Source organism: Pagrus pagrus (assembly GCF_965226575.1).
Source record: "Pagrus pagrus genome assembly, chromosome: 10".
In the NCBI taxonomy this organism is placed as follows: Eukaryota; Metazoa; Chordata; class Actinopteri; order Spariformes; family Sparidae; genus Pagrus; species Pagrus pagrus.
The window spans coordinates 13,273,849-13,300,830 of record NC_140194.1 but is presented as its reverse complement, the minus strand read 5'-3'; the positions used below and the strand labels follow the sequence as shown (position 1 = coordinate 13,300,830).

General features: G+C 40.2%; 2 protein-coding genes across 2 annotated transcripts; both read left to right on the top strand.

Moving 5' to 3' along the window:
* Nucleotides 1-58: 58 nt before the first annotated feature.
* Nucleotides 59-15,071, top strand: cep152 (centrosomal protein 152). Its single transcript, XM_084364787.1, has 28 exons — nucleotides 59-612; nucleotides 770-892; nucleotides 3,265-3,374; nucleotides 3,497-3,557; nucleotides 3,643-3,978; nucleotides 4,365-4,503; nucleotides 5,145-5,285; nucleotides 5,809-5,948; nucleotides 6,227-6,427; nucleotides 6,584-6,731; nucleotides 6,898-6,989; nucleotides 7,087-7,250; nucleotides 7,359-7,560; nucleotides 7,835-7,939; nucleotides 8,026-8,156; nucleotides 8,528-8,656; nucleotides 8,742-8,877; nucleotides 9,105-9,290; nucleotides 9,372-9,632; nucleotides 9,806-9,937; nucleotides 10,034-10,687; nucleotides 11,096-11,171; nucleotides 11,723-11,890; nucleotides 12,000-12,084; nucleotides 12,197-12,279; nucleotides 12,878-13,034; nucleotides 13,122-13,225; nucleotides 13,317-15,071. Exons 2-28 carry the CDS (start codon nucleotides 803-805, stop codon nucleotides 14,117-14,119), a joined length of 5,034 nt encoding a protein of 1,677 aa, XP_084220913.1. The 5' UTR covers nucleotides 59-612; nucleotides 770-802; the 3' UTR covers nucleotides 14,120-15,071.
* A 192-nt stretch (nucleotides 15,072-15,263) lies between these two features.
* LOC311264165 (long-chain fatty acid transport protein 2-like) lies at nucleotides 15,264-23,972 on the top strand. Its single transcript, XM_084364789.1, has 10 exons — nucleotides 15,264-15,928; nucleotides 17,913-18,122; nucleotides 18,203-18,358; nucleotides 19,257-19,381; nucleotides 19,462-19,656; nucleotides 19,736-19,826; nucleotides 20,762-20,960; nucleotides 21,053-21,150; nucleotides 22,962-23,092; nucleotides 23,183-23,972. The coding sequence occupies exons 1-10, from the start codon at nucleotides 15,472-15,474 to the stop codon at nucleotides 23,357-23,359; spliced, it is 1,839 nt and encodes a 612-aa protein (XP_084220915.1). The 5' UTR covers nucleotides 15,264-15,471; the 3' UTR covers nucleotides 23,360-23,972.
* Nucleotides 23,973-26,982: the final 3,010 nt, after the last annotated feature.

Below are 26,982 nucleotides of genomic sequence, written 5' to 3'. Positions count from 1 at the left end.
ACATTTCCCATAACTCTTGAGAAGCTGTTACCATGGGGACGCGATTAGCTTCTCAGTTCCTGGTTTGGCAGCAAAAACATAAATGGTTATGATATAGCTTCTGCCATGCAAGTCTTGTAACAGTGACTTGATGTTAAACTAGTTTACGCGCCTGTTAGTGAGTTAATGTACACTGTAGTGAGTCAGACTCGTGTTAATGTCGGTGCGTTTGTGTGTTTGTGTTCAGCCTCCGGTGCTTTGGCGCTGCTAATGCGCGCGAGTTTTCAAAGTGGGCGAGTCTGCTGCTCTTAAAGAGGACGTGCTACCGGCTAGCCTGAGTTAGCTTTGCGCCTCACAAAGTTTACTGCTGGGCCAAATTTCACGCGAACTGGCGCTAAACTTGTCCGTGGGCCAGCGAATCTACACCTTTCACCAAACGTGTTTGTTGTGGGGGTTTCCAAAGCATGGCCAGGTCATCTTTTTGGATGTTTGTCGGGCCCGTTGCGGCTAAAACAAGCTAACATGGCTACCTCAGGTTAGCTAGTTGCACTGCTTTGTGATGTAAACAGTAGTGGTAGTTAAAACCGTTAAATAAAGGATTAAGCACAACATCTGTCCCATTGATGCTAGCAGGTAAGTTAACGTTGTGTGTCTGTGTTTGACTGGTTCAAATCAGTGCTGCAGTGAACTTATAGATATCTTGTAAAAATACAAAAAAAAGTTAACGGTGATCCTATATTTAACGTAACGATATCTTTCTTGTTTGCATGTAATTTCTCCCATCTCGCAGGGCACCCTAACCTACACCTGCAGGCTCTGCACCATGTCTATTGATTTTGATAGTGCTGCTCTTCAAACCCAGCATGATGATGAAGAAGAATACGACCAGGAGGACTATGCAAGAGAGCAAGAGGTACAGTATAAGCTATAAACTTTCACCTTTACAGAATTGTAAAGTTGTTTGGATGACGTTACTGTTGCATTTAGGTTACATTTTCAACCTTTGCCCAACAAATCAGATCAAACATATGCTCATAAACATATGCTGCTTCCTGCAGGTGCAAATGTGAGGATTTGTTGCTTTTCTTTGTCATGTATGAAAGTAAGTGAAGAGTCTTTGGGTTTTGGACTGACCATTGGAAAAGGGAACCAATCTGAGGTTGTCACTTTGGGCTCTGTGAAGTTGTGATAAGCATTATGTGATTATACTGAACATAAATGTTAGTTGTAGCCCTAAACAATAATCCGTAATGTGCAGGATTGAGAGTCTTACTTTTAAAAAAAAAGTATTCTGATACAGTCACTAATTATCTGTTAAAAAATGTAGTCAAAACGATGCAAGTCACATTAATAAAGCAATGTAACTTGATTATTTTACGTTATTGTTGGATTACCTCACTATCAAACATATACAGTACAAATAAAGACTAGAGAAAAGAAAAAATAATTATATAATCAGGTTACAGGTATTCCATTACTTCCTAAGCTCGGTAATATGTATCAAGCTTTAGGCATTATTTGTCTCACATTGATATGTTGATATATTTACATTTACATTTAGGGCATTTAGCAGACGCTTTTGTCCAAAGCGACTTACAATAAGTACATTTGTCACATGAAAGAAACCACAACATATCACCCTTGATAAAGTAGAAAAGATAGAAGCAATATTCACAGCCTCATCAGAGCAAAGTAGCTGCTATTTATCAAGGATACCTTTCATAAGTGCTATGATGTAAGTGCTGAAGGTAGGAACATACAAGTGCATATAAGTACTTTTTGGGGGGGGTAGGTGGTGGTTGGTGCTATGCGGGGTCGAGGTGAAGTCTATTTATAAAACTGTTCATGCTCCCTTTTTAACATCAAATGTATTTGTCATGTTCTTATTTGTTTTTCCTACTTAGTGTTGTTGTTGCTTGGGGAAGCATTTGAGGTTTGCAGCATTTGAATATCAAAAGAGCAGCCTATTTCACAACTAGACAGGCATGCTGTGTTATTACTAACGCCCTACAATCTGTTAACCTGAGCTATTATTGGCTCAGTGAAAAGGCCTCCTCCAGGTGTGTCACACAGAAACCAGCTCTGCCTTGTGATTTCCCTACTTTCTCTCCATTAGCTCACCTTGTTTCTCTGCTTGACTCCACTTGGATGTTATAGTGAAGATGAAGAAACTGTTTTTGAATGTTTTGGGCTGCGATAGTCAGAAGAATTGGACTATGAAGGAATATTTATTCTGAGAATATTTTTGTTTTCATTGCCTATGTATTATACAGAAGTTGGTCAAGTGGAAAGTATTTGCCACCAGTAATTGGAATGTTTCTGCTCCAGTTCACATTGCTATATGTTTTGTCTAAACAATGGAGTTCTTTGGGAGCAAAACACAGCAATACCACAGGGAGCCGACAACATGCCAGGCACACTTTGCATGCTTCACACAGAAGGTCTTCTCTGCAGAAAGATAAGGCTAGGAGGTTATCATGTTGCTTCACAGCTGAAACAGGAGTGCCTCCTCAATTTTTGTTAAATGCGTATAAAGGATAATATGGGTCCTTCAGTTGTGGACACAGTGGAGGATTTGAGGAATATTCAACAGTCCTTGTGCGAAGTAAGTCCAGCTGGCTCTGCCTTGTTCTATCACACATAGCTGGTTGTAAATCTGGTCAATCTGTTATTGACACAGAGGAGGATTTGCATTGTTGTTTTTGTGTCTTCATGAGCTGAGATGTCTTGACAGAAACATTTGTTTGTAAATGTTTTGTTTCTCAGTTTGTGTCTGATTGTCTCGACCAAAAGAATATTTAGTGTATTATACAAATGGAGCTTTATTTCATATAGGGCAGCAACTAATGATTATTTCATTACTGATTGATTAAAAAACATAAAAGTGACAAATCTTGGCTTTTAGGAAGCTTGAACTAGTGAAAATCGGGAATTCTAGCCTGATTAATTTATGATTAAAAGGGTTATCAGTGCTTCGAATTGTTGTGTACATACTTTAAAACAACACAAGAACAAAATGATCGGGAACACCAAAATCAGCGCAAAATGTTTTTATTGACTTCCCTGAGCCATGTTCCTCTCAAGACGGTACAATTTTGGTTAAACTCTTTGTCCAAACTCTATTAATGTTGCCCCTGACACATGCTTCTCTCAGGCTGTCAGTGATTGCGTCTCTGTGCTGTTTTTTTTTTCTATTTGTGTTACTTTACTGCCTGGTTGCGGAGCAACCTTGGTGACTGATTTCCATGTGATTTTTTTTTTTTCTTCTTCTTTTTTTTCCCACAGCTGCAGAAGCTGCTCACAGACCTGCCTGATGACATGCTGGAGGACAGCCGAGACTCCTCCTCCCCAGAGCTGGAGTACTCTCCCTGCAGCAATAAAAAAACTGGCAACAGGTAAAGCACATGTTGCTGATGACGCATTTGTAATCTCAGATTTGGAGAACTCTTGGTGTGTGGTTTAAATCTCAGACATTTCTGATTGCGTTGTAATAAAATTATGCTTTTTTGCCACTCAGCCCACAGTCCACGTGGCCTCAGCAATGGTCAGCTCATCCAAGGCCAACCTCTCATGAACAGGTAGGTTGTTATCACTAATAGATTTTTGTCTCCTGAACTTCTAAAGGAAGAAAAATCACTAATTACTGTCAATGTCTCTCTGAAGAACTATGAGGTTGACTATGATCAACACTCTCATGATGAGTACGGTTATGAGGATGGAGCTGCTCAGATCAACGGACATCGTAGTCACCCCCAAAGTCAGCCTCTGCCTCATACGTGGAACCAGCAGTCACAGGACCATCAGTTCACCCAGGGAGATTATACCTACACCAGCATGGGCACAGAAAAATCGACAGAGACTAGTGATTTCTCCACAGACGAGTATGAGGCTAAACAATACCCTCAAGGCGCTAATAACGGTGTAGTGTACAATGGAGAAGGAGGACGCAGAGACAACCAAAACTACGGGGACCACGACAGTGCCAGAAACCATTTTCATGTGAGTGGAGTTTTATTTTTGGTCTATTTTGGCACTGCAGAATACCAAAATATCAGCACTGTTGCTGATGGTTCATTGCACTGACAGGCTTGCTGTCTATTGTCCATTATTTTTTATTTAATTCTTTATATTTTTATTGTACATTTTATTTCAGATACACTTCCCTGTGTGTGATACATATACTTTACCTTCCCTTTTTCTTAAATAATTTGAAGTTAACATCTTGTTATCTGACAGACCACCAGTCATCAGCATGATGTACAGGTGTGTGTGTTTGAGAAAGAGATTCTAGTTATTTGTCCAACTTTAACTGTATTCTTGAGCTATTGAACACAGTGCTTTTTTATTTTAAACATAACTATATTTATTTAATTTTGATCTTAAAGTCTGTCCAGGGGAACAGAGTAATGGATCAGTACAAGGCCAGCTACAACCCTCATCAGCCAAAGATGTTTAACTCGCAGGCCGTTCACCAAGAAGGTCAACTGGACCATCTGCAAAGAGAATTCCTCGACTCCACACAACGTAAGTCTTACACACTTAAGTAGCTGCTGGACTGATGGCACAGTAGTATAGTGACGTGTAAGTAGCAGATCTGTGATAGTTGAAAATAATTTAGAATAATGAGCTGCAAAGGTCCATGTACCAGCCATATAAACTACACATATCAGGAACGTAATCACAGTTTAACAGTGTTGTTTCAAATTAGCAAAGTGATAACTCAGCATTAATTTTCAGCAGCTTCAAGACAACACACATTTACCCTGAGCTCCTGGACGGTAATCTGACTGGAAACATGGGTTCAGTATTTTGTTTATAAAGAGACTTTGAGAAAATTTTAAAATCCTTGTGTAGAAATATGCCTATAAGGTTATTGTGTCATGAAAGGATCAATTCAACCAGACTGCAAGAAAAGCGTCATTTTGATAGGCATTGGTGAGTAACTGACACAGCCTTAATACTCAAACCTTTTCAGATGTTTTTATCCATCAAGACCTAAAAACAGAGCCCTTGCTTGTCTGTACTCATTAACACTACGCAACCAGAACAAGTGTAATTGTGTCACTTTCACTCTCTCAAATGACATTGCTGAAAGTTAAAATGCCTTCACGCTGTTTAATTAAGGTGATTGATGTGATTTATATACATTTTGTGCTGTGTTTCAGAAACAGCTGATAGGGAGCAGCTTGCCCAGCTGCAGATTTTAAACAAGGCTCAGCAGAGGCAGATTGAAGACTTGGAGCGAAAACTGGAGGATTCAAGGCGTAATATGAGATACGTCGAGCATCAGTTAGCCATTGCCAAAGGTATGTGTCAAACAGTTTGCCTACAAATGAGGGGTGGGAAGTGCTGTTTATTTCAGTTCATAGCCTATGAAAAGCAATTGGATTATACCGAGTTTGTGATACTTTATAAATTGTAATTTAATGTTGTTCTCTTTTCTTACATACATTTAAAAGCTAAAGTTTAAGCTGTTCTTGAAATTACTTTGAACGATCAAATCATTCACTCCACGTCTTGAAGAGTTATGAAGGACAATCTCTTTTAAAGAATAATTTTTCACTATGTTTTGCTGATGCACCATTAAAAGCCAAAGCTCTGGTTAAATATCAATCAGTAGAATTGATTGAGATGGATAACAGGAAATAAAATGAGATATGTCTTCAATGACTTATAGTATACAGTATATGCCCTCTTGTGGCTGTTAAGAGAGCTTGCACTATCTGCAACAAAACACAATGGGTCCTGTGCTGGCCTTTTTCTGTCCTTGTTCTCTCGCTGGGTATGCTGCCCTGGTGAACATAATTTCATTGTTTCTATCATCAATAGATGAAAAAGATGGCCTAGCAGTAAGTCTAAAGGAATCGAGTCGATTGGTTGAAGAGGCCAGGGAGAGAGAGGTTCAAATGCATAACAAATTGAAGGCAATGGAGCAGCAAGTAAAGGTCCTTACGGAGAGAGACCAGGAGGTAGGTTCTGTACTGACACACTGCCGTTTTCCTCTTCTCATCTTAATTGTTTAAAGCAAACTACAAGACAGTCTGTAGTACAGTAGGTTATCTGTAAGCAAGAAAGAAACTAACAAAAACAATGTCTGCTTTACAGAATTAAAAAAAAATCTGATATGAAATCATACAAATACCTCACTGAAATGTTATGATTTGTGTTCTCAAACAGGCCAACAGATCTTCATTGAAACTTTTGATATTGGATTTTAGTGTCTACAGTAGCTTTGATTTCTTTGCAGAACATGAAGAGGCAGAGGGTGGCAGAGGCTGCCGTGGACAGCATGAAGCAGCAGATGTTGGAGCTTTGTCGCTCTGACACCCTGTCCAGATCACGGGAGCAGCATGACAGAGACCTTACTGTCATGAAGGAGCAGCATGACTCTGCACTGTTGACACTACAGCAGAAACTGGACTCGACTTCTCAGGCTCTGGACGAACAGGTCTGAAATGTTACAAGATGCAGCAAAAAGAAATTTAATCAATGTATCAACAAGTTATCCCCAGAAGATGAGTTTGAATTCAGACAAATGTCCAGGTAGCGTCTAAGTCATCTGCAGACATACCGAGCTCCTGTGATGTTGTTCTGTTGCTTCCAGATCGATGATTGTCAAGGGGTACGAGAGCAGGTGAGGCAGCTGGAGCGCCAGAGAGAAGAAGAGCAACTGGAGAGAGCCAGAGTCGTTAACGCCCTCTCTCAGCGTCTGGAGGAGAGTCAACAACAATGTGCCAAGCTGCTGCACACAAGTGAGCAAAGGGGCAACTATAGACTGCAGCCACATGTTTGTCTTTAATGTACTTGATCAAACCTGTGTTGGAAGGAAATCACAGAACAATATTGAGAAATGTGTACTTTTAATTCACTCAATTTCAAATAATGTTTTCTTCTCTGTTGTGATTTTGTTTCCTCCAGGTTCAGTGCAGGAGACAACTCAGATGCAAATCAAACTGCAGCAGGCTCAATCAGCCAAGGCACTGGGTGAAAACATGAACAAAGTCTTACAGGTTCGCTCTCTGAAACCACTCTCAAAACATAATTACTCAAAGTATGTGCGTTAAATTGTTTGATTTAATCCTTTGATTTTTTGTTTATATCCTAAAGGAGGATCTGGCTGATTTGAAGGAACAGATCACCCTGTATGAATCTGCTGTGAAACATGGTGTTATTGCATTAGACCTGACCAGTGATTGTGAGAACCAGCTGTCTGAATCCTGCGTGGATTTAGGATTAAAGAAAACAAATAGGAAAAATGGCCTGCTTCACAGGTACACCGTTATTATATGTCCTTTTTGTCTGTGCGCCTTGTAGTATTTCTACTTTCTTATCACCACTTCTTTCAGTAATCATCCAAATCTAACTTTACCTATTTCCAGTCCTGCCCTGGCTCATCTGTCGGACTCCAAACTGCCCAAAGATGAAGCTATGCGTTTGCTGCGAGTGGAGATGCAGCGCTGCCTGAGTAGTCTGAAGGGGAAGCGGCAGAAGATCAGTCAGCTGCAGGAGGAGCTCCAGCTCTGTCAGGGTCGAGTGAACGAGCTGCAGACCCAGTTAGATGACGCCAAGCTCAGCTCTTCGGTGAGGGCCCGACCAGACACGAGCTTTAACACTGTACTTGTACAAGCAATCTCATAGCTTTTATTTAGAAGTTTGACCCAGTTGATTTCTAATTCCAGAAAAAGGAAATGATGCAGGTAAAAGGATTAATATATTATATATGCATGTTTCTTGCCAAAAAGTATTCAGCAGTGATATAAAAAGAAAACAAATAATACAAAAAGCTCTTATCTATGTACAAACACAAGATAACTCATTAATAAATGGCTGTAAAACACTGAATCTTTGTTCACAGGTCAGAGAGACCAGCCAGATGAAACGTCTAGACATCACTGGAGAATCTCAGAAAGAGTTTATGAGCCTACAGGAAGACAAACAACACTTACAGGAACAAGTGGAGGTTGGTTGTAATTTATTTTCATATTGATCACATCCTTTTCTGTTGACTATAAGAAAATATTCATTAGTGTTCTATCTAAACTTTAGTTGTTAGAAAAGAAGAATAAGGAGCTGAAACAGAGTGAGGAGAAGGTGAGGTCTGCCAATGGGGAGCTTTGCAGCAAGATGAGGGAGATGATCCAGGAACTGGACAAAGAGAAGCAGGAGGCATCTGAGAGGTAAGACACAAAGGAGGGAATAAGATTATATTAATGTTTTTCTTTACCTTAAATGATGTATTCCTATTAGGGCTACACAACATTGTATTGAGATTATTTTGGATATTAAGATGGTGATATGATTCACGACTAGTGGAAATGATCACTTTTGCTTCACAATTTTCATTTTCTTACATCTGAAGAATAAGATATGTAGGCCAGGACATCACTACAGGACCTTTGTTGAAACCTGCTGTTTTGTCTCACAATTGATCTTTATCAAAAACTTAAAGTTTTTGTGATTTATTTACTGCAGTATCTTGACATTTTGATAATATTTTGGTTAATTATTCAGCCCTAATTCTAATACATGTTTCTGTTTCTTCATGGAGATCTGAGCGCATACATCAGCAGTACAGGGACGACGTGGTGAGCCAGATCCGAACAGAGCTCATGCTGGAACATGACGCTCACGTTGAACAGCTGACTGAACAGCACCAGCAGCAGCTCCGGCAGTTACAGTGAGTCCTCTGTACCTGCCGCTGAAAACTTCAGTTATCTGGAAACCTTTGCAGCTCATTTACAGTAGCTATTACTTCATCACAGGACCCAGCTGTCTGAGGCCAATGATAAGATGTTGGCCGTGCAAGAGTGTTACTTATCTGTCTGCAAGGAGAAGGACACGCTGGAAGAACACATGCGCAACAGGGAGAAGGAGGAGGCTTTGATCAGAGAAAATGAGGTGTGTGTGGTATTAAAATGTGTTTACAAGCAGTTGTTTACATTCATCAAACCATAAACATAATTTAAAAGATCAGATACACTATTGTAGAGTAAGAAGTAAATAACATTTTTACAACAGTTTTTTTAAGGTATTGTTGCACGCTTTTTGGCAGTGATGAAGTTGCCTGTATCCAACATAGAGTACTTTTGGACTGATATGATTTAGGATTTTGTTTTTGTTCTTAGCAAAACATGAGTGAGGAGAGTGTTACCGCTGTGGAGAAGCTGAGGGCTGAGCTTGAGGCTCAGCATCAGGCTTCAATAAACCAGCTCAAAGCTCTCTGGTCCAAAGAAAAGGAGACTGAGATCCAGCTGCAGGTGGACGCTCACGTAGCCTCGGCCAAGGCTGCTTGGAAAGAGGAACTACATAAGGTATAATTGTCTGACCAGCTCCTTCAACTCCCTAATGGTGATTTTATGTCAGACCTGAAAATGTGTATTGCTTGTTTGCAGATGGAGAGGACTTGGGTCCAGAGGCTGGAGGATGCTAGGAGAGAGAAGCACAGAGAGACTGCTGAGGCATCCTGTCAGGCAGATGACATTGAGGCCAGCAGTGGGACGATTACTGTTGAGGATGTCGACTCCAGGCTCAGTGCCCAGAAACAGCAGCTGCAGCTGGAAGCTGACAAAGTCAAACGCAAAGCTGTGGAAGAAGCCAGGAAACGAATCCAGAGAGAGCTACATGAGAAACACCTCGAAGACATGGCCAAACAGGTCAGTGGGGTTTACTTGGCAAAAGTGCTTTACTGTAAGTTTTTATTCGTTCTCAGACTTTTAGATTTTCTTCTCCTTTTACGTCACACACCACTTCTCTAACATGCTCTATTTCTTGCCTTCATCTTGAGTTCACTAATTTAGAAGTGGACATAAATGTGCTGGTGTTTCAGGTTGAAGGTGCAGTAACAAGGGCCTACAATCGCTGGATTGAGGATTTGACTTCATTACCTGAATACCAAGCCTCTCTCCAAACAGAGAGGGAGAAATGGGAAGAACTACAAGAACAACTGACAGAACAACGGGTATGATGTGGTTTTATCTTTGTGAGTTAAAAAGGGGAACTGCTGTCAATTGGCTTTTCATTTTTATTAATGTGTATTTTGAAATGTATGTGTCAGGTGTCCAAGGCCCTGAGGGAGGCAGAGGGGCAGTGGTGTAAGAAGCAAAAGAACCAGCTTGAGGAACAGAGCTCAGGATCCCAGAGAGTGGAGGAGCTCCAAGAGGAGGTGGCAGCTCTCCAGACTCGGCTGGAGCAAGTGAGGAGAGAGCAGGCTGCCCTGCTGAAGGCTGAGCTGGCCGGGGCGAGAGCGGCCTGGAACCGAGACAAACAACAGGAGATCTCTGCCATCCAGGTCCGCAGTGAGCAGGTGTACCAAACCAAGCTCCAAGAGCAACACAGAAAGCTGGAGCGGGCTTTGCAGCAGGCCAGAGAGGACTCAGACCTCGAGAAGAAGGAGCTGCTCCTGCAGATGGAGGCCAAACTACAACAGACTCTAGAAGCCCGAGAGGAGGAATGGAGATGTCAGCATGCAGAGAAGGAGCAGGCCAAGGGACAGCAGATGAGAGATGATTTACGAGCAGAGCTTCGGACTAGTCTGGCAGAGGTCCAGGCACAACTTCTCAGGGATCCCAAAACAGATCAGCAGGGCGCTGAAGACATCAGGAGTACCAGCGGGTCCACGTCAGAGGGCACAATAACACAAATCATCCAAACATCCTGCAGAGACATAGTCAACAGAGCAGTAACTCAAGCTAAGAAGGAATGGAAAAAAGTGAGTTAATGTTGGATTATCCATTGTCTAAAGATTAAGTGATTTCATGTAGAATGACCGGCTCTGCTCAGTGATCCATTTACTCGGTCACATAAGAATAAGGTTACCGTGTTGCAACACAAGTACTCAAAGCAAATGATTACATCCAACCGCAGTTGGGTTTACAACGATAACGGCAACAAGGGAAAAAAAGGCTGCCCACACACTGAAACTTCAATCTCCCAAGTTTTTATGAATGCAACAGTGTGGGGACAGCCTGTCATTTTCCTTTATCACGAAAAGTACTCCCATGATGTAGTTTAAAATGACCTTTTGTCTGAATGTGCTTTTTTTATTATATTCTGTCTTTTCTGTGGTACAATGTGTCCGAGTTGCCTTTTCCTTTATGGCTTCATTTATGCCCCGCAGATAAGTGAGGAGAGACTGGGCCGTGTGTTAAAAGAAACACAGCAACAGCATGAGAGAGAAATGGACAGAATGCAAAGTATGTAACACGCTATTATTGTCTCTTCACTAAGCTGGAACGATTTTTAAATTTCATGTCATGATATCATCAAAATGTGTTTAAAACTCTTAAAATTGCTCTTAAACATACTGAAATCACTTACCTGACATTTTTGTTAAGAATCAAATGTTTTTAATCCATCACATATTTTTTTTTAGTTAACATCCTTTTTTCATGAAAAGCAAACAAACTGTTCTTTTGGAATGACTGGAAAGAGGCAGGCTCCCCCGTTGGCAATTCAAAATAAATGAGGAAATCGGTGTCAGACTTTACGTTATGGAGATGGACAGCTTTTTCAAGACACTCGTGAGGATGTTCACAATAATCCAAATAATGGAAATTCACCAGGATTAACTTGTGCCGAGTGTTTTTATAACATCACCTGCAATAAAATGTTATATTGTCCCATCCCTAGCTGAGCATTATAAAATCTTAAATCCATAAAACATGCAGTATTAATTGTTTTGGTTAGACTATATCATGCGCCCATTGACAAGTTTTCATGATGATTTTGTCCTACTGTCCTCCAGACTCTTTGTCCCAGCGGAAGGAACAGGCTCGTTGTAGGAAGGAGTGCGCTGAGACTGTAAGTAACCTGCAGAAGAAGAATCAGGAGCTCCAGAGACACTTGGAGAAAGCCTGTCGACAACTGCAGCACAGCGTTCGAGAGCACAAAACTGCCCTGAAGCAGCTAAAAGGTATTTTACTGGAACAAAAATGTTTCTTAAATGTCATTTGAGCAAATTAACTCAACCTGCACCGTATCTGTATGTCTGTGTTGATGGTCTACAACACTGTTTATTGTAGATGAGCATGAGAGCAGCTTACAGAAGGCAAAGGAGGAGCATCTGCAGCAGCTAGAAGAAGTGAAGAGGGCCAAAGAATCCTCAGGGTTTGTGTGTTTGTGTGTTGTTACACGCCAAGTTTTTCAACAATTAAATTGTTTTAAACAATAATAAACAATGATAAAACTACGCCAAAAAATGAACTGCTCTTGTTTACAGGAGTTCTGACAACCAGCAAAGTCTTCAGCAAGGACTCGAGGAGATGAAACAGCAATACCTGATGACCGTAGAGAAGATCAGAGGTTGGTAATGCTGCTGATCTTTACTATACCTGTGTGAATTTAAGGGTTCCAACGAACTATTTTTCATTTTTAACGATCGATCAATCTGTCCATTATTTTCTCGATTAATTGATTTGTTGTTTGGTTAAAAAAAATGGTGAAAAATGTTGATCAGTGTTTCCCAAAGCCCAAAATTACATCCTCACATGTCTTGTTTTGTGCACAATCCAAAAGATATTCAGTTAACTAACATAAAGGAGAAAAGAAACAAGTTAATATTCACATTTAAGAAGTTGAGATCAGATAATATGGACTTTGGACCCTGGATTTTTTTCTTAAGAAATTACTCAGAAGGATTAATCGATTGTCAAAATAGGTAGCGATTAATTTAATAGTTGACAACTAATAGTCTAATTGACTAATTGTTGCTGCTCTATTGAATTTAAAATGTTGTTTATTAATGTTTCTGCACCATATATGATGTTCTGTACCCTACAATGCATTTGTTACTTTTGATGCAGGTTGGCATGTTTTGTGTGTTTGTGCATCAAATGTCACCAAATCAATTTCTCATTCATGTAGTGAAAAGCACAGATCATAACAGTGTCTTATATGGCAGGAGACATGCTGCGTTACCTCCAGGAGAGCCGGGAGCGAGCAGCCGAAATGATCCGCAAGGAGGTGCAGAGGGAAAGGCAGGACACTGCCAGAAAGATGCGGCGCTATTATCTGACCTGTCTGCAGGAGTTACTGGAGGACGGAGGAAAGACTACAGGGCAAGAAGCCGTAATTGTTCTAAACTTGTTTGCCTGCTTCATCATGGCTCCTCAGGCTAATTGTATCGATCTTCCTGTCCTCTGCAGGGCTGAGAAGAAAATAATGAATGCGGCGAGCAAGCTGGCGGCCATGGCTAAAGTGCTGGAGACGCCTATCAAAAGTAAATCTGTAAAGAACTTCAGTTTACAAAGTGAGTCCTGTTGATCAGAACTGCTCTACTGTCGATTTTGTGTTTGTTTCAAAATATCAGTGTTGTTTAAATTGGTGGTTTGTATTGGCAGGTGGTTTGCCAGCTGTGTTACCTCCAGGTGGACACGCAGGTTGCAGTAATAACCCATCAACACTTCCTGAGATTCCTGAGCTTCCTGACATAAGGCCAGAGGAGCGATCCAACAGGGAAAGGACTTCTGCTGATTTAGAGCAGAAAAAAAATGCTGCAGCAAGAACTAAACCTTTGAATCACCAGGACGTTTCTGCTTCTGGGAAGGAGGCGGCCTCAGCAGATGCAGGGCTGAAACCTCAATCAGCTGCTCACAAACACCTCCGCTCTTACAAACCTTCCCAAGAGATGACTTCACCATCCCAGGTAGATTTTGTCAGTGTGTCTGTGAGGAGTAAAAACAGAGAGCTGTACCCGCAGGGAGTGGACAACCAGCCCAACTCTGAGCGAAAGAACAAACCCTTCCTCATCCAGGAGGCTCCTGTCAGAGATGAGAAACGCACCGACTGGAGTATGACCAGCAGTGACTCAGACACGGGCTTCCAGGTTTCCAGACTCTGCTACTCAGGAAGGAAAGTCGAACCAGTGAAGCCGTTCTCTGTCTCTGCTGCATCAGACAGTGACCTGGGAGAGTTTGGTGGCCTCACCCCGAATGTTTCCGACGTGACGGTTTATAATGAAATCGCCAAGAAGACGCCTCACACCCAGACCTTGAACCATGCAAAGATGAGCACCCACAGAGAGCCCACTCCTGGCTCTGAGGCGGAGAAACAGCATGGAGTTTGTTCAAGGCCTCTGTTCTCCGAGCTGAGACAGCGACAGCAGGACAGCGGCTTTGATAGCCCGTTCTACCAACAGAAATGATGAAGTGAAGGTGATGAGCTTAAAACTGACCCGACAGTTTCAGTTCACTCACCGAACAGTGCCTTTTTAAAACAGTGTATAAAGTTTACATGATGTAGAACCGTCATAGTCGCGTGTTTGTGTGTTACATTAACATTGTTGAAGGAAGAGTTTGACATATTGGGAGATTATTTGCATTGCTGATTTGAGTTGGATGATAAGAGCTCATGTCTGTGGAGTAAATTTGAAGCTACAGCCAGAAAATGTTTAGCTTAGCTTAGCATAAAGACTGGAAACGCCACCGGTGAAACTCTATGCACCACTGAGATCGATCTTCTCATTTAACTCTCAACAAGATGGTATATGTTTTTCCCAAAATATCAAACTATTGCCTTAACTCTGTTTCATTTTGTCTCTCTGGTCGATATAATCTCACCACAGACAAGAGATTGATTTAAGCAGAAGAACATTTAGTTCTATAAATATTTGTTTTTCTCTTTTGGCCTTTCACACTCCTTTTTTACATTTCAGTTTAGCTTTAAAAATACAGCTGCAGGTCTCGCAGACTCAAAGAAAAAAAAACATCTGTGTTTTTTTTAAAGAAAGCTGTGAATAATATTTAACAAACATTTTTGTTTTTGCTTCTGTGTCATTTCAGTGGTGTTTTTTCTGCAACGGTGCGTGCTTAGAAGTGATAGTTACATCACGGATAAGTGCAATTTATACAAAAGGTTTTCGGGGCAAAAGTCGTAACTCTGCCCACTAATTGTTAACTTGTGATACCCTGAATGAGAGATACTGGCAGCACAAAAGTGAGTGCGAGATAAGATTCATGCAAAGCTTATGTCACTCTGTGTTCTGGGATCAGTAGGATTTGGATTCCAGTGTGTCTGTGTTTTTATATTTGAACTGTCTTATATGACGTTATTGAGATATGCTGTGCATAGATTATAAATTGTTTTTATATATTGCTTTAATTAATTTTAATAAATGTTATCTTATTGCAAACTAAGAAGGAATATTGTATTTGTTGTATGAGAGCGGAAGATGAGAGATTGTATGAGAGATAAAGTCAAAATAAGAATTAGGAGATAAAAAGTCAAGATTAAGTGATAAAAGGTGAATTTATCACATAATTTCATCTTTTTATCTCCTAATTATTACTTTTTTTCAAGCAATGTCGACTATTTATGGCATAATTTTAATTAATCATGGGATTAGCCTTGATTTAAAAAAATCTGTTCTGTTCTGTTATCCCTTTGTGCTCCTCCTCCTGCTCCTCCTCCTTTCTATATAACCCTTTACGTTTCTTTCCTGAACAAGCACTAACTTGCCACAGAGACAGACACTCTGCTGACCCTCTCAGGTGAAACATGCTGGTCTGGATCGTGTTTGCCGCTGTGCTTTTTCTCGCCCTTTTTTCCCGCTTCCCTTACTTTTTCCAGGATGTCCAACACGCGCTCAAAAAGTTAAAATCATCGCGCCTCATCCTGAAATACATTCAGACTAATTACTTCATTCTGGACCGGTTCTCGGACCTGGTGCAGCTGCAGCCCGACAAGCCGCTCCTTCTCTTCAAAGATGAGACTTTCACCTACAGGCAGGCGGATGAACTGAGCAACAAAGCTGCGAGAGTTTTCCTGCAGGGCGGACTGAAACAGGGAGACACGGCCGCGCTGTTCCTCGGGAATGAGCCCATGTTTCTGTGGCTGTGGTTGGGTCTGGCGAAGATCGGATGCTCCGCTGCTTTCCTCAACTACAACATCAGATCCAGGGGCCTGTTGCACTGCTTCGCCTGCAGCGGGGCCAAAGCTTTGGTGGCAGCCGAGGGTGAGGTTTGCATTCACAGCTGCTCCAGTAATGTCATAAGTGGAGACACTGTTACTTGAGTGCACAAAAGAACAAAAGTCTTAATAAAACCTCAGTATTTCGTGCATATAGTGAGCTGTAGAGCAGGAGTTACTCTGAAGTGCAAATTTGAGAATTGACACAATTTAAAGAGGTCAGCTTATGCTAATTTTCAGGTTCATACTTTTATATGGGGTTACCTGTGGGAAAGGTTTACATACTTACATTTTCAAAAAAACACATTATTTTTCTCATATGGTGCATTGCTGCAGCAGCCCTTTTCACATTGTGTCTTGAACGCTCCATTTTAGCTACAGAGTGAGACATCTCGCCTCTGTTCAATCCTTAGTTTTTATTTATTTTTGCACAATTAAAAAAAAAATACACAAAGAATGACAAAGAATACAAATAACATACAGTGCAGGGAGAGGCAGAAAACCCAGTGGGCTTATTTGAAGCCTCCACCTAAATAATGTTAAAATTTCACAACGTTATAAGGAAACACAAAATTAACATACAAAAAATCAGTACATAAAAGTGATAACAAGCTAATAGTAACAAATTATATATAATTACAACAAAAATAATAACATCAATATAAAAGCAGAAAATGTGAGTGTGTAATGTGTGTGTGTGTGTGTGTGTATGTCTGTGAGTGGAATATTGGTTTATACACCTAATTTATTAATTCCTTGAGCATGTGTGAATCAAAAATACAACATGGAGACATGGACAACAATACATGAAAAAAAAAGCAATTACAAAACAACAGTAGGGGTTACATAATTTTACAACGGTTGTTAATCATTTCTTCCCCAAACAGTGACCCCCTGATGTTTGGTTGATCATGCCTCCTCTCACATCCTGATATGGTCTTTACAGTACATTGATTACTGAATGGAAAACTATTTAATTCCTCACAGGGCAGGATGTAGCCAATCAGAGGCAGAGTAGGGCGGGTCATGCCGAGGCAGGTAGTGTGATCTAAAATAACGCTGCTACAGCAGTAGCAACTGTATGTCTGCTGACTGACTGGAGTGTATATATTTTATAATAAATATATGTATATATAATGATTATTACATAGTGACGCACGTAAGTTACGAAGTAAAGGCTCGACTCCAAACCAGGTGTTTCAGGCAGTGTTTTCTGTGGGGGAGAGTAACTCCCTCTGGCGTGGACTTTGTCTCACTTTGCAGATCTTTTACATGCCCAAAAATTTAACATAACACAATAAAGAAAAGGCAAAACCCCCAAAAGCATAATATGACCTCTTCAAGAGATCGTCTTTGTACTCCACTACATGTGTTTATAGTTTGCCAGTTTGTTCAAAGTACTATGTTAGCGAAAACGTAAAGTAGCCTATGACCCATGGGTGAAACTACAAAACAGTTTTATTAAAATGAGTTTCCTTGGCAATCTAAAATACTGCTTACAAATGAATCCATCAGTAAAAATAATGCTATAATATATGAAAAATGTAAAACTTTGAATGGGGCCCATTTCACAGAATATCTACATTTACTACACCTTCTGTATTGGGTGCGAGAGCTTAAATTTGGGATCTTCAGGAGACTTGGATTATGCCGGACAAGCTATATGGAGACATTTAAGCTCTTTTTTTTGGTTCAAGACAAGTCTCCATCTGCGTCAGTTGTTTAGGAGTTGAAATGTCTTTTCTACTGAAGAGAGAGTCATTTCTTTGGAGCCTGAAAATCTGACACCATAATAGCAGGAAACTTGGGTAATCATCTAATCAATGTTTTTAGATGGTAAGAAGAGCATTTAGTACCAGAAAGAAATGCTGCTGAAGGAAAGTAGCCTACCTCCTACACTGTGCACAGCATGGGTGTAACATTATACTGGAATTAAGTACCTTTTTGAGATACTTTACTTGAGTATTTCCACTTTATTTATCGGTTCTTTGATGCATCATTCTTAATCATGCACTTGGTTTGACTCCCAGAGTTACAGGACGCTGTGGAGGAGGTCCTGCCCAGTCTGTCGGAGGAGCAGGTCAAAGTTTTCATCCTGGCTGACAGATGCAGAACTGCAGATGTGCAGAGCTTCAAAGACAAGATGAACCAGGCCTCCTCTGATCCTATATCCAAAGATTTGAGGTCACATTTAACCATGCGGAGTCCAGCAGTCTACATATACACATCAGGAACAACAGGTAAGCTTCTTCTTCACGTGTTAAATGTCGAGGATTCAACAGAGACAGAAACATTTACCTCTGGTTTCTCTGTTTGACAGGTTTACCTAAAGCAGCAGTGGTCACTCATTCCAAACTTTGGGCCTTGTCGAAGTTTCCGTCTGTAGCAGGAGTGAAGTCCACAGATGTGATGTATGATAGCCTCCCTCTTTATCACTCCGCTGGCTTCGTTGGTTTCACCGCAACCATTGAGAGAGGTACGCACACAATTATATGTCTGATAAACTAAGAGGGAAAAGTTGTAACAGCATCTGTGATTTTGTTAAGGCGGCTGTTATTCTCTATTTTTCTTATTGTCAGCCACATCCAATAAAAAGACCAAAAACAATTAAAGCTGCCAGTAGCATTGAGTAGGCCCTCGCACCCTGTGCACGTCGGGGTGTGCAGCTTACCGGCCTCGTTGCTGCACACCGACTGGGTGACACAGCTCTGAATTTTCCACTGTTACTGCCTCTTGTCAGTAGCGGGCCCAATGACAATGACTCCTGTAGATGTCCTCAGGCCAGTACCAGTAAGAAAAAAACAAATCCTTTGGATTAAAAATCCAGGGCCCTAAAAAGTCCATCTTTCAGTATTTCCAATTTCCCTCTGCTTTGCAAAAAAAAAAGAAGGTGGGGAAAAATTTAAGATTAAAGATTTAAACTTGGATTTAGTCTTTCCTACATTACGGTCATTTCATAAAAGATGCTGGGCATTAAACAAACTTTGCTTATTGAGGAACTAGACAATTTTCAACTTTTTGCAATTTCCCCTAATGTAATGAGGGTTTTGTCAGTAATAACCGTGGACCAAAAGAGAAAATCAAACGTGTTGGTCGAGGAGATTCAAGCCAGGCAACACAAATTACTCTGTGGACTAAATATTAGACGTATAGATCTTGTTTATCGTAATAAAAGAACACAGTGATCCTAAAATGTGTTTTTTCAGAAAACAGTGGAGTTGTGTGGCACAGAGGAGAGGTCATATTGGGCAATATTTGTCTGTAGGATCAATTCATGGTAGCTTCAGTCTTTTCATGGATTTGTTGATGAAAAGAGACATTTTAAAAAACTGATCCTTTAAGTTTGTCATCTGCCATCTTGTTGCTGTGTGTAGGTATGACACTGGCTTTAAGGAACAAATTTTCTGCATCTCAGTTCTGGGATGACTGCAGAAAATACAACGTCACTGCCATACAGTACATAGGTGAAATCATGCGCTACATCTGCAGCACACCAAAGGTATGTACTGTCTGTCACAGCTCTTACATTAATGGGACCATCACATTCAAGATCAATCTTCTGATTTCCTTCCCCGACAGAAACACAATGATCGGAGCCACAAAGTGAGACTTGCAATAGGCAACGGGATCAGGGCAGATGTTTGGAGGGAATTCATCAGCAGGTTTGGAAATATTACTGTCAGAGAGTTTTATGGAGCGACAGAAGGGAATTTCTCGCTGATCAATTACAGCAACAAGATCGGAGCAATTGGGAGACACACCTTCCTCCACAAGGTAGAGGTCCACGTTTTCTTCCACATTATGAAGTCGAAGCTGTTACTGCATAAAGGATGTTTCTTGTATTATCTTGCAGAGGTTTTTCCCGTACGCTCTGATCAAATTCGACGTAGACGCAGGAAAGCCTCTGAGAGATTCTGCTGGTTTCTGCATAGAGGCTGACAAAGGTGTGTTAGTAACATGGCTGTATGTACCACTGAGGACACAGAGCTCAAGTCGTCTTTTTTCATTTTTTCCAGGGAATATGGGGACCTGAGGTGTGATTTAAAGTTATGCATTGTGCGTTTTTACGAGCATTTTAAAAAAGCCGGTTGCAAAATGAAATTAAGTTTAAGCTCCCTTGTGCTATGGGAGAAAAACCATACCAAACAGCTTCGTGGGTGAGATTGAATTGAATGCCGAGCTGACGTCAACAAACAGCTGCTGTAGCTGTTCTTAGTCTTCAGATGTGTGAAGACTGAGTGGAGGGCAGTGGATATGATATTTAGACTGAATGGCCCTAAATTTAAACATTCTCAGGCCAAACACATGAAGAAATACACAAATAAAAAGTATTTGGAGTGGAGTAAAGACTTATCATCATGTCATCTTGAAAGGAAAATTCAACTCAAATGACTTTTCCAGGTTTCTATGTTGGCTTAATTTTTCATTCCCGGGGCTTGCCACTTTCTAAATACATGTATGTGGCCATGAAACAAAATATTGGCCAAAATGAATTTGTTGTTGAGATATTTCAGTCTGGACCGAGTGACGCTGCTAGCATGGCTAAAAAAATTATCTAGAAGTGGAGGGGCGGCTCAGACTAATGACATTAGTGTTTCTAAACCCGTTGCCAGGTTTGAAACTTTAGCAAAGTGTTTGATGATTCTGTGGCTCAATAAGAAAACACTTAAATCCCTTTTTACAGCTCAGTCACTGTTGTTAACCACACTGTCACTTTTCAATCCCTGAGCACAGTGAATGTTTTCATGTTGATGTTTTCACTTGAGGTTTCTGCTGAACATTAAACCATAAAATGAACCGCCTCCATTAATGCCTCACCACACTGGTGCCTCACGTTTAACTGCCCAGAGATCAACTCTCCTATGTTAACTTTCCATAGGTGAGCCTGGACTTCTGGTATGTGAAATAACCGCTACTACGCCGTTCTTTGGTTATGCGAGAGACCTGCAGCAAACTGAGAAGAAGAAAATGCACAATGTCCTCAAGAAAGGAGACCTTTACTTCAACAGCGGCGACCTGCTGACCGTTGATGACGACAATTTCATCCACTTTCAGGATCGAGTCGGAGACACTTTCAGGTGAGTTCAACTTTGGTTTCAGCCACCTAATTTAAAGATGTCAAATCTGAGTGCACACAGTTTGACAGTATTTTATTTTTTGTTGTAAAAAGATGGAAAGGCGAGAACGTGGCTACAACTGAGGTGGCGGACGCCCTCGCACTGCTCGACTGCATTAAAGAAGCCAACGTGTATGGAGTTGAAGTGCCAGGTAATTTTCACTGCACGTCTTCTCTTTGCTATTTTTGTCATAATTCAAGCAGGGAAGTGTGTGAGCAGAAAGTGAGGTGTAAACACAGGCTGCAACCAACAGTTATTTTCAACATGGATGAATCTTCCCAATTATTACCTCCATTAATCATTTGGTCTTTAAAAGTCTTAAAACCCGACGTATCTTCTTCAACTTCTTTTTTTGTCCAAGCTGTTCAGTCGAGTCTTTGAAGCCTCACTATCACACATTATATTGTGTCAGTCACTTGTTTAAGGCAGCGTTCATGTTGCAAATAAACGTGCTGTCAGATGGCTGATCTGTTGAACTAGACCAATAAAATGTTACAACAAAGTGTAAACGGTGTAAATCAGGCTGTTGTAGTCACACTGATCAGACACACTGATTGCCGGTAGTCCGTCCCATGCTGAAGTCAACTCAAACTATAAATTGAACTTGCCCCAGTTTCCCAGTAGTATGTACACTCAGTCAGTCTGGTGAGATCAAAGTCCTGGTCATAACCTTTAGCCAAAATGTACTTAACCAGTAGATAAGGACTGCCTGAATGTGCTGTGCGTTTTAGTCTCTATGAGAACAGACAGGAGCTTTGATTGACAGAACAATTGATCCAAACACACATAGCCAAGTGTGGCAAGTGTCAGCGACTCATGGTGGAAACGCATGTCTGGCTGAACAACAACAACATTTGACCAGCACCTTGATAAAAACACTGTGTGCAGTGATGGAGACTGGTGCATGCATCTGTGTCTGTTCTGAAAACAGCAGGAAATCCATTTTTTTGCCTCCACACCGGCGACAGCTGTCGCCAGAGGCATTATGTTTACAGGTTGTCCGTCCCATCCTTGTGAGCGTGATATCTCAGATACACATCAAGGGAATTGCCTTAGATTTGGTACAAATGTGAGTGAGTCAGATTTAGTTGTATCTAGCGGTGAGGCTGCAGATTGCAACCATCTCACCCTCCCCTGCTGAAAACGTTGAAGGCCCTCTCTAGAGTCAGTGTTTGTTTTGTCCATTCTGGGCTACTCTAGTCTTTTTAACATAACGAAAACACAAACTATTCCTTGATTCACTTCTGAAATCATAATTATGAATATTATAATCATTTTTTTGCTGATAGATAATCTTAAAATCCTTCGCACTGGACCTTTGACCTGATTACCAGTACCACTTCTTCTCTGAGTCATAATTCAGTCAAATCTTGACACAGAGAGATGACACATATATTTTTTTTTTTTATCAGTGTGACTTACACATTCCAGGAACATCATTAACACATTAAGTTTTCTTCAGTATCATTGTCTCCAGTGATTGTTATCATTACATGTTTGGGTACATTTCAATCAGAAACGGCTAATAACAAATTCTGCAGACTTTTAGTGGAGCCAATTTGCAAAATGTAATAAATATATAATTAAATAAATGGGCCAAACAAATTGTGGCCCACAGTATAACTCAATACTGAATCTACGAAACATTACACTTTCTGTTTACATGCACCAACGCCCCAAATTATTCTGCGCAATTATCCCTTCATATACAAGTAAGATTACGCATACTGGTGACTGAAGGCTGAGGGACGCTTCAAACAAACTAGTTCATACAACATGCCGTGCCACAACCAAAGGTAAATATCCATGCCCTTAGCAGCTAAGTTCCAAAAACACTGTATCCTACATTTCCCACAATGCAGTGTTGTCGATGGTACCCTTCCTGCTTGGTGCACGATCATGTCTAATGACCCAGTTTGAATGCAGGCTTTCTGTTATTTAAAATGTATTGTAACTTTGCAGGTCAGGAGGGGAGAGCTGGCATGGCTGCTGTTTCTGTGAGGGAAGGAAAGAGTTTTGACTCTGCTGGTGTTTTTAAACATGTCGAAAAATTCCTGCCGGCCTACGCAAGGCCACGTTTTCTCAGGATTCAGGTGCGTAACATTTTGACAGCTTCAGTCTTTGCATTGGGGGCATCGTTTAATCCTCCTTGTAATAACTCATTGTACTGTGTCTGGTTACAGAGTTCCTTGGACGTTACAGGCACGTTCAAGTATATGAAGATGAAGCTGGTGAATGAGGGCTTCGACCCAAATCAAATAACGGACCCACTCTACTTTCTGGATGACAAAGGCAAGGATTACGTCCCACTTACACTGGACATATTCAATTCAGTGACATCAGGGAAGATCAACATTTAAAGCTGCTGTCTTTGCCTCCACCTGTTTGTACTGTGACACATCAGCCATTTGAGCCATTTGTGATTTGTGAATTGTTGTGATTTATCTTTTGACCTGTGTGACTGTGAATTAACTCAGGTCTTTCTGATATCGCTAGGAGCCGGAGACTCTGACTTGTATACAACAGATTTCTTCTTGTATGATCGCTGAATGTTTGTTCTTACGTACCTCCCTCTATTCAGTGCTGGAAAATTTCAGGGAAATAATAAATTGAATCACGTTTTAAATAAATGTAACCTCTGGCTTTTTTACATATTAATAAACAAGCTATGCTTTGGTGATTATAAGCACAAATTCTACATATTTCTGCTCAAATAAAGTAAGAACAGCCAAGAGTTTCTTTTTGTTATTCAGCCAACTCACATAAAAAGGTTTAGATAAACTGCTTGCCGTCTGTGGTCTACATACACTCAAAACAATAATTTGCCTGAGACAGGGACTTTACGTTTATTAATTACATGTACATTTACCATTGAATTCTGTGACATAAAATCAATGTAAAGGGTCATATTTAAATCAAAGTTTTTCTGTCACATTGAGTCAAAGTGTATAAACTGTTGTGTAGCATAATACTTGAATGATGAAAACCTGAATAAACACACTGTATAGAAGTTCTACAGTTTGGGCCGGATCTACTAAGATCCCAAAGTGCTTGTACTAATCTGCGTGCGCAATCTAGAAATTTGCGTGTGGGGTTGAACCACGGTTTGCGGGCAATTTACTAAGAGTGATTGCGTTAATAACATGTGCAAACGTGTTGGAGACACGCCTATTTAAATGAGGGTGTATCGTGTTTCATGGTTTTCAGCATGGCGAGTTTGAGAGAGCGAAAGCGCAAAGTGAAATTGGACCCTTTGGAGTTAGCAGTGTTGGTAGAGGAAGCAAATAAACATTTCAGTGAGCTGCAGCAAAGGAATCTGACACCGTGTGAACGCCGAGTGGGAGAAAATCTGTGAAAAAGTTAATGCTGTTGGAAAAAACAGAAGAACAGTGGATGAAGTGAAGAGGAGATACCAAGACATCAGAAGAAGAACAAAAGAAAAATTGGCGTATAATAATATATATATAATAATAATAGTAAACTTGCAAGGAGTTTTGTTATTGCAGGCATTGAGTGACTCCTTCTCATAGCTGGCTCCAAATCCGCTCTGAGTTCCTCCAACAGCTCCAAAATGGCAAGGCCGGATAGGCGATATGTTCTAATGATAGTTTCCTCATTCATCCCAAAAATGTTCACACGAGGGTGAAAAATGCGTTCTCGGCATCTCCTTCCATTGTTTCGGCGTCTCCTTCTTGCAACAATAACGGCAGCCAAATGTGCGCAATTACGCATACAAACCATTTGTACCTCCCTCTGAGATGTGTTAAATATAGACGCAGTTTCTTTTAGCAAAATTGCTTTAAGGTTTGATAAATCACTTTGCGTGTGCTAAATTAATATATTTACATTTTCTCCACCCACAACACGCACAATTGCGTGTAAACGCCCCATGTTGCATATTCATTGCTGCAAACGTACTAACTGAATGCAGACGCGCTAATTTGCACCTTTGACAGACGCAACCCTTTTTGCGTTAGTAAATCAGTTTGTACATTTTTTTGCGTGTGCAAGCAGATTGCACACGTTTTAATACACGCAAACCTTTAGTAGATCCGGCCCTTTGTGTAATAATTGAATAAACGCATAAGGTTAATGTATTATTCTGCATTTAATTAGACAGAGTTATTTAATATATTCATATTGATTCAACAGGATGGAAAAACTTGTAAAAAAGGTATGTAATTAAACATCTTCAAGATTTGTTTGTGTAGTTTTAAACAACACAACAACAGTTTGTTTTCTTTCAGTATGTTGATTAACTACAATTGGGGCCTTTTTCATTGCAGACATTTTGACTTGAACAAGCAGGAAAACCAAAGCTGTATTTGATTACATTAAAAAGGCTCCATTGTCCTTCACTGTGGACGCTGGCACGCTAACATGAAACAGACCCAGTAGAACGATACTAATGACACCCATGCTTTTCCTGCTGTAAACAAAAGTCCAATTGTGTGACTTATGATTAAAATTGTAGCTCTTGTGGGTTTAAAAATGGTACTCACTACTTTCAAATGATAATTTCAATATAAAATCAATTAAAGCAACATTATGTAGTGCGTTTTGGCGCTCTCAAATGAGTGAGTGCAACACGATTGTCGTAAACACAAATCCCAGGTCCGTCACAGTAATGTAGCAATGTTAAGTGTTGAAAACGTGTGTGTTGAAGTAAATATGAATGTAACGCTGTGATCCTACCCTCTCACTGAAGTTACATAGTGCAGAAACAAGTGATCGAGACAGAGACACCATTCACCCTGTCACAAGACACTGTACCATCAACATGATTTTGAAGCTGTTATTTTAAAGGGGCACTATGTAGTTTTAGAGAAGAAACTCAAACTCAGAATTTTGATATTTACAAAATAAATGAGATAATAACAGAAACTCAGAAATATTTATCTTTTCTATAACTGAATAAACCAGCTGTTCTCAGAGAAAATTAGGTGCCCAGAACACTGTTTGAAGCTAAAAGGGTGGCAGGGTCCGCCAGACAAAGTAAAACAGTATGACATTTTGTTGTCCTTTAAGGTCAGTTTGTTTATTCAGTTTATTCAGTCATGAAAACTAAGAGTTTGTTTATTTAATTTGTTTAGGCATAAACAAATCAGTCATTAAAGATCTTTCTCTTCTGATTAAAGTTAGAGTGCACCTTTAAGGTAAAGAAGTTACATAATGTTACTGGTCATTTCTTCCGACATGGAATTGGTTTGTTATTACATAATGGTGAAAAAGCAACTATTCTTCATGAACCTTCAGTAAATCTTCATATGAAAGTGGACTGTTGTCTGATCAATATGACCGACCGGCTCCACGGACAGAACCCCTCCTCTCTCCCTCTGGGTGGGTGCAGGGTGACCCAGGCTGTGTTGCCTCTGGAGCTGAGCAGTTAGAGATGAGAGATAAGAACAGAATGTAACTTTTCTTTTAAGTCTTTTTCCTCTTGTGCTTTAATGTATTAATTGTATCTCTGTACTTCTTCATTATCACCCTGATCACATCGTAGAAATTCTTGCTACGATGCGATCAGGGTGTTAATGTGATCAATCAATCAATCAATCAATCAATCAATCAATCAATCAATCAATCATTCATCCAGCCAGATACCAACAGTGTTGTCACAAGCACCTAAAAGTCATACTTGAGTAAAAGTAAAGATATCTTGTTAAAATATTACTTTAGTATAGGTGAAAGTCACCTATATGAATAGTACTTGTAAAGTATTTGATATTAAATGTACTTAAATATCAAAACTACAAGTAAAAACAAATTATACATATATATACATGTAGATTTTTGTAATATTTTTACATACTGTATAATGGTCGACTGATTATTTTTAAATGTGACTGCCAATAATATCAATAAAAAATGCTCTACTTTGGCTCTGATACAGCATACTATCTGAAAAGTAACTAAAGTCAAATAAATGTAGTGGAGTGTAAGTATAAAGTAGCAGAAAATGGAAGTACTCAAGTAAAGTACA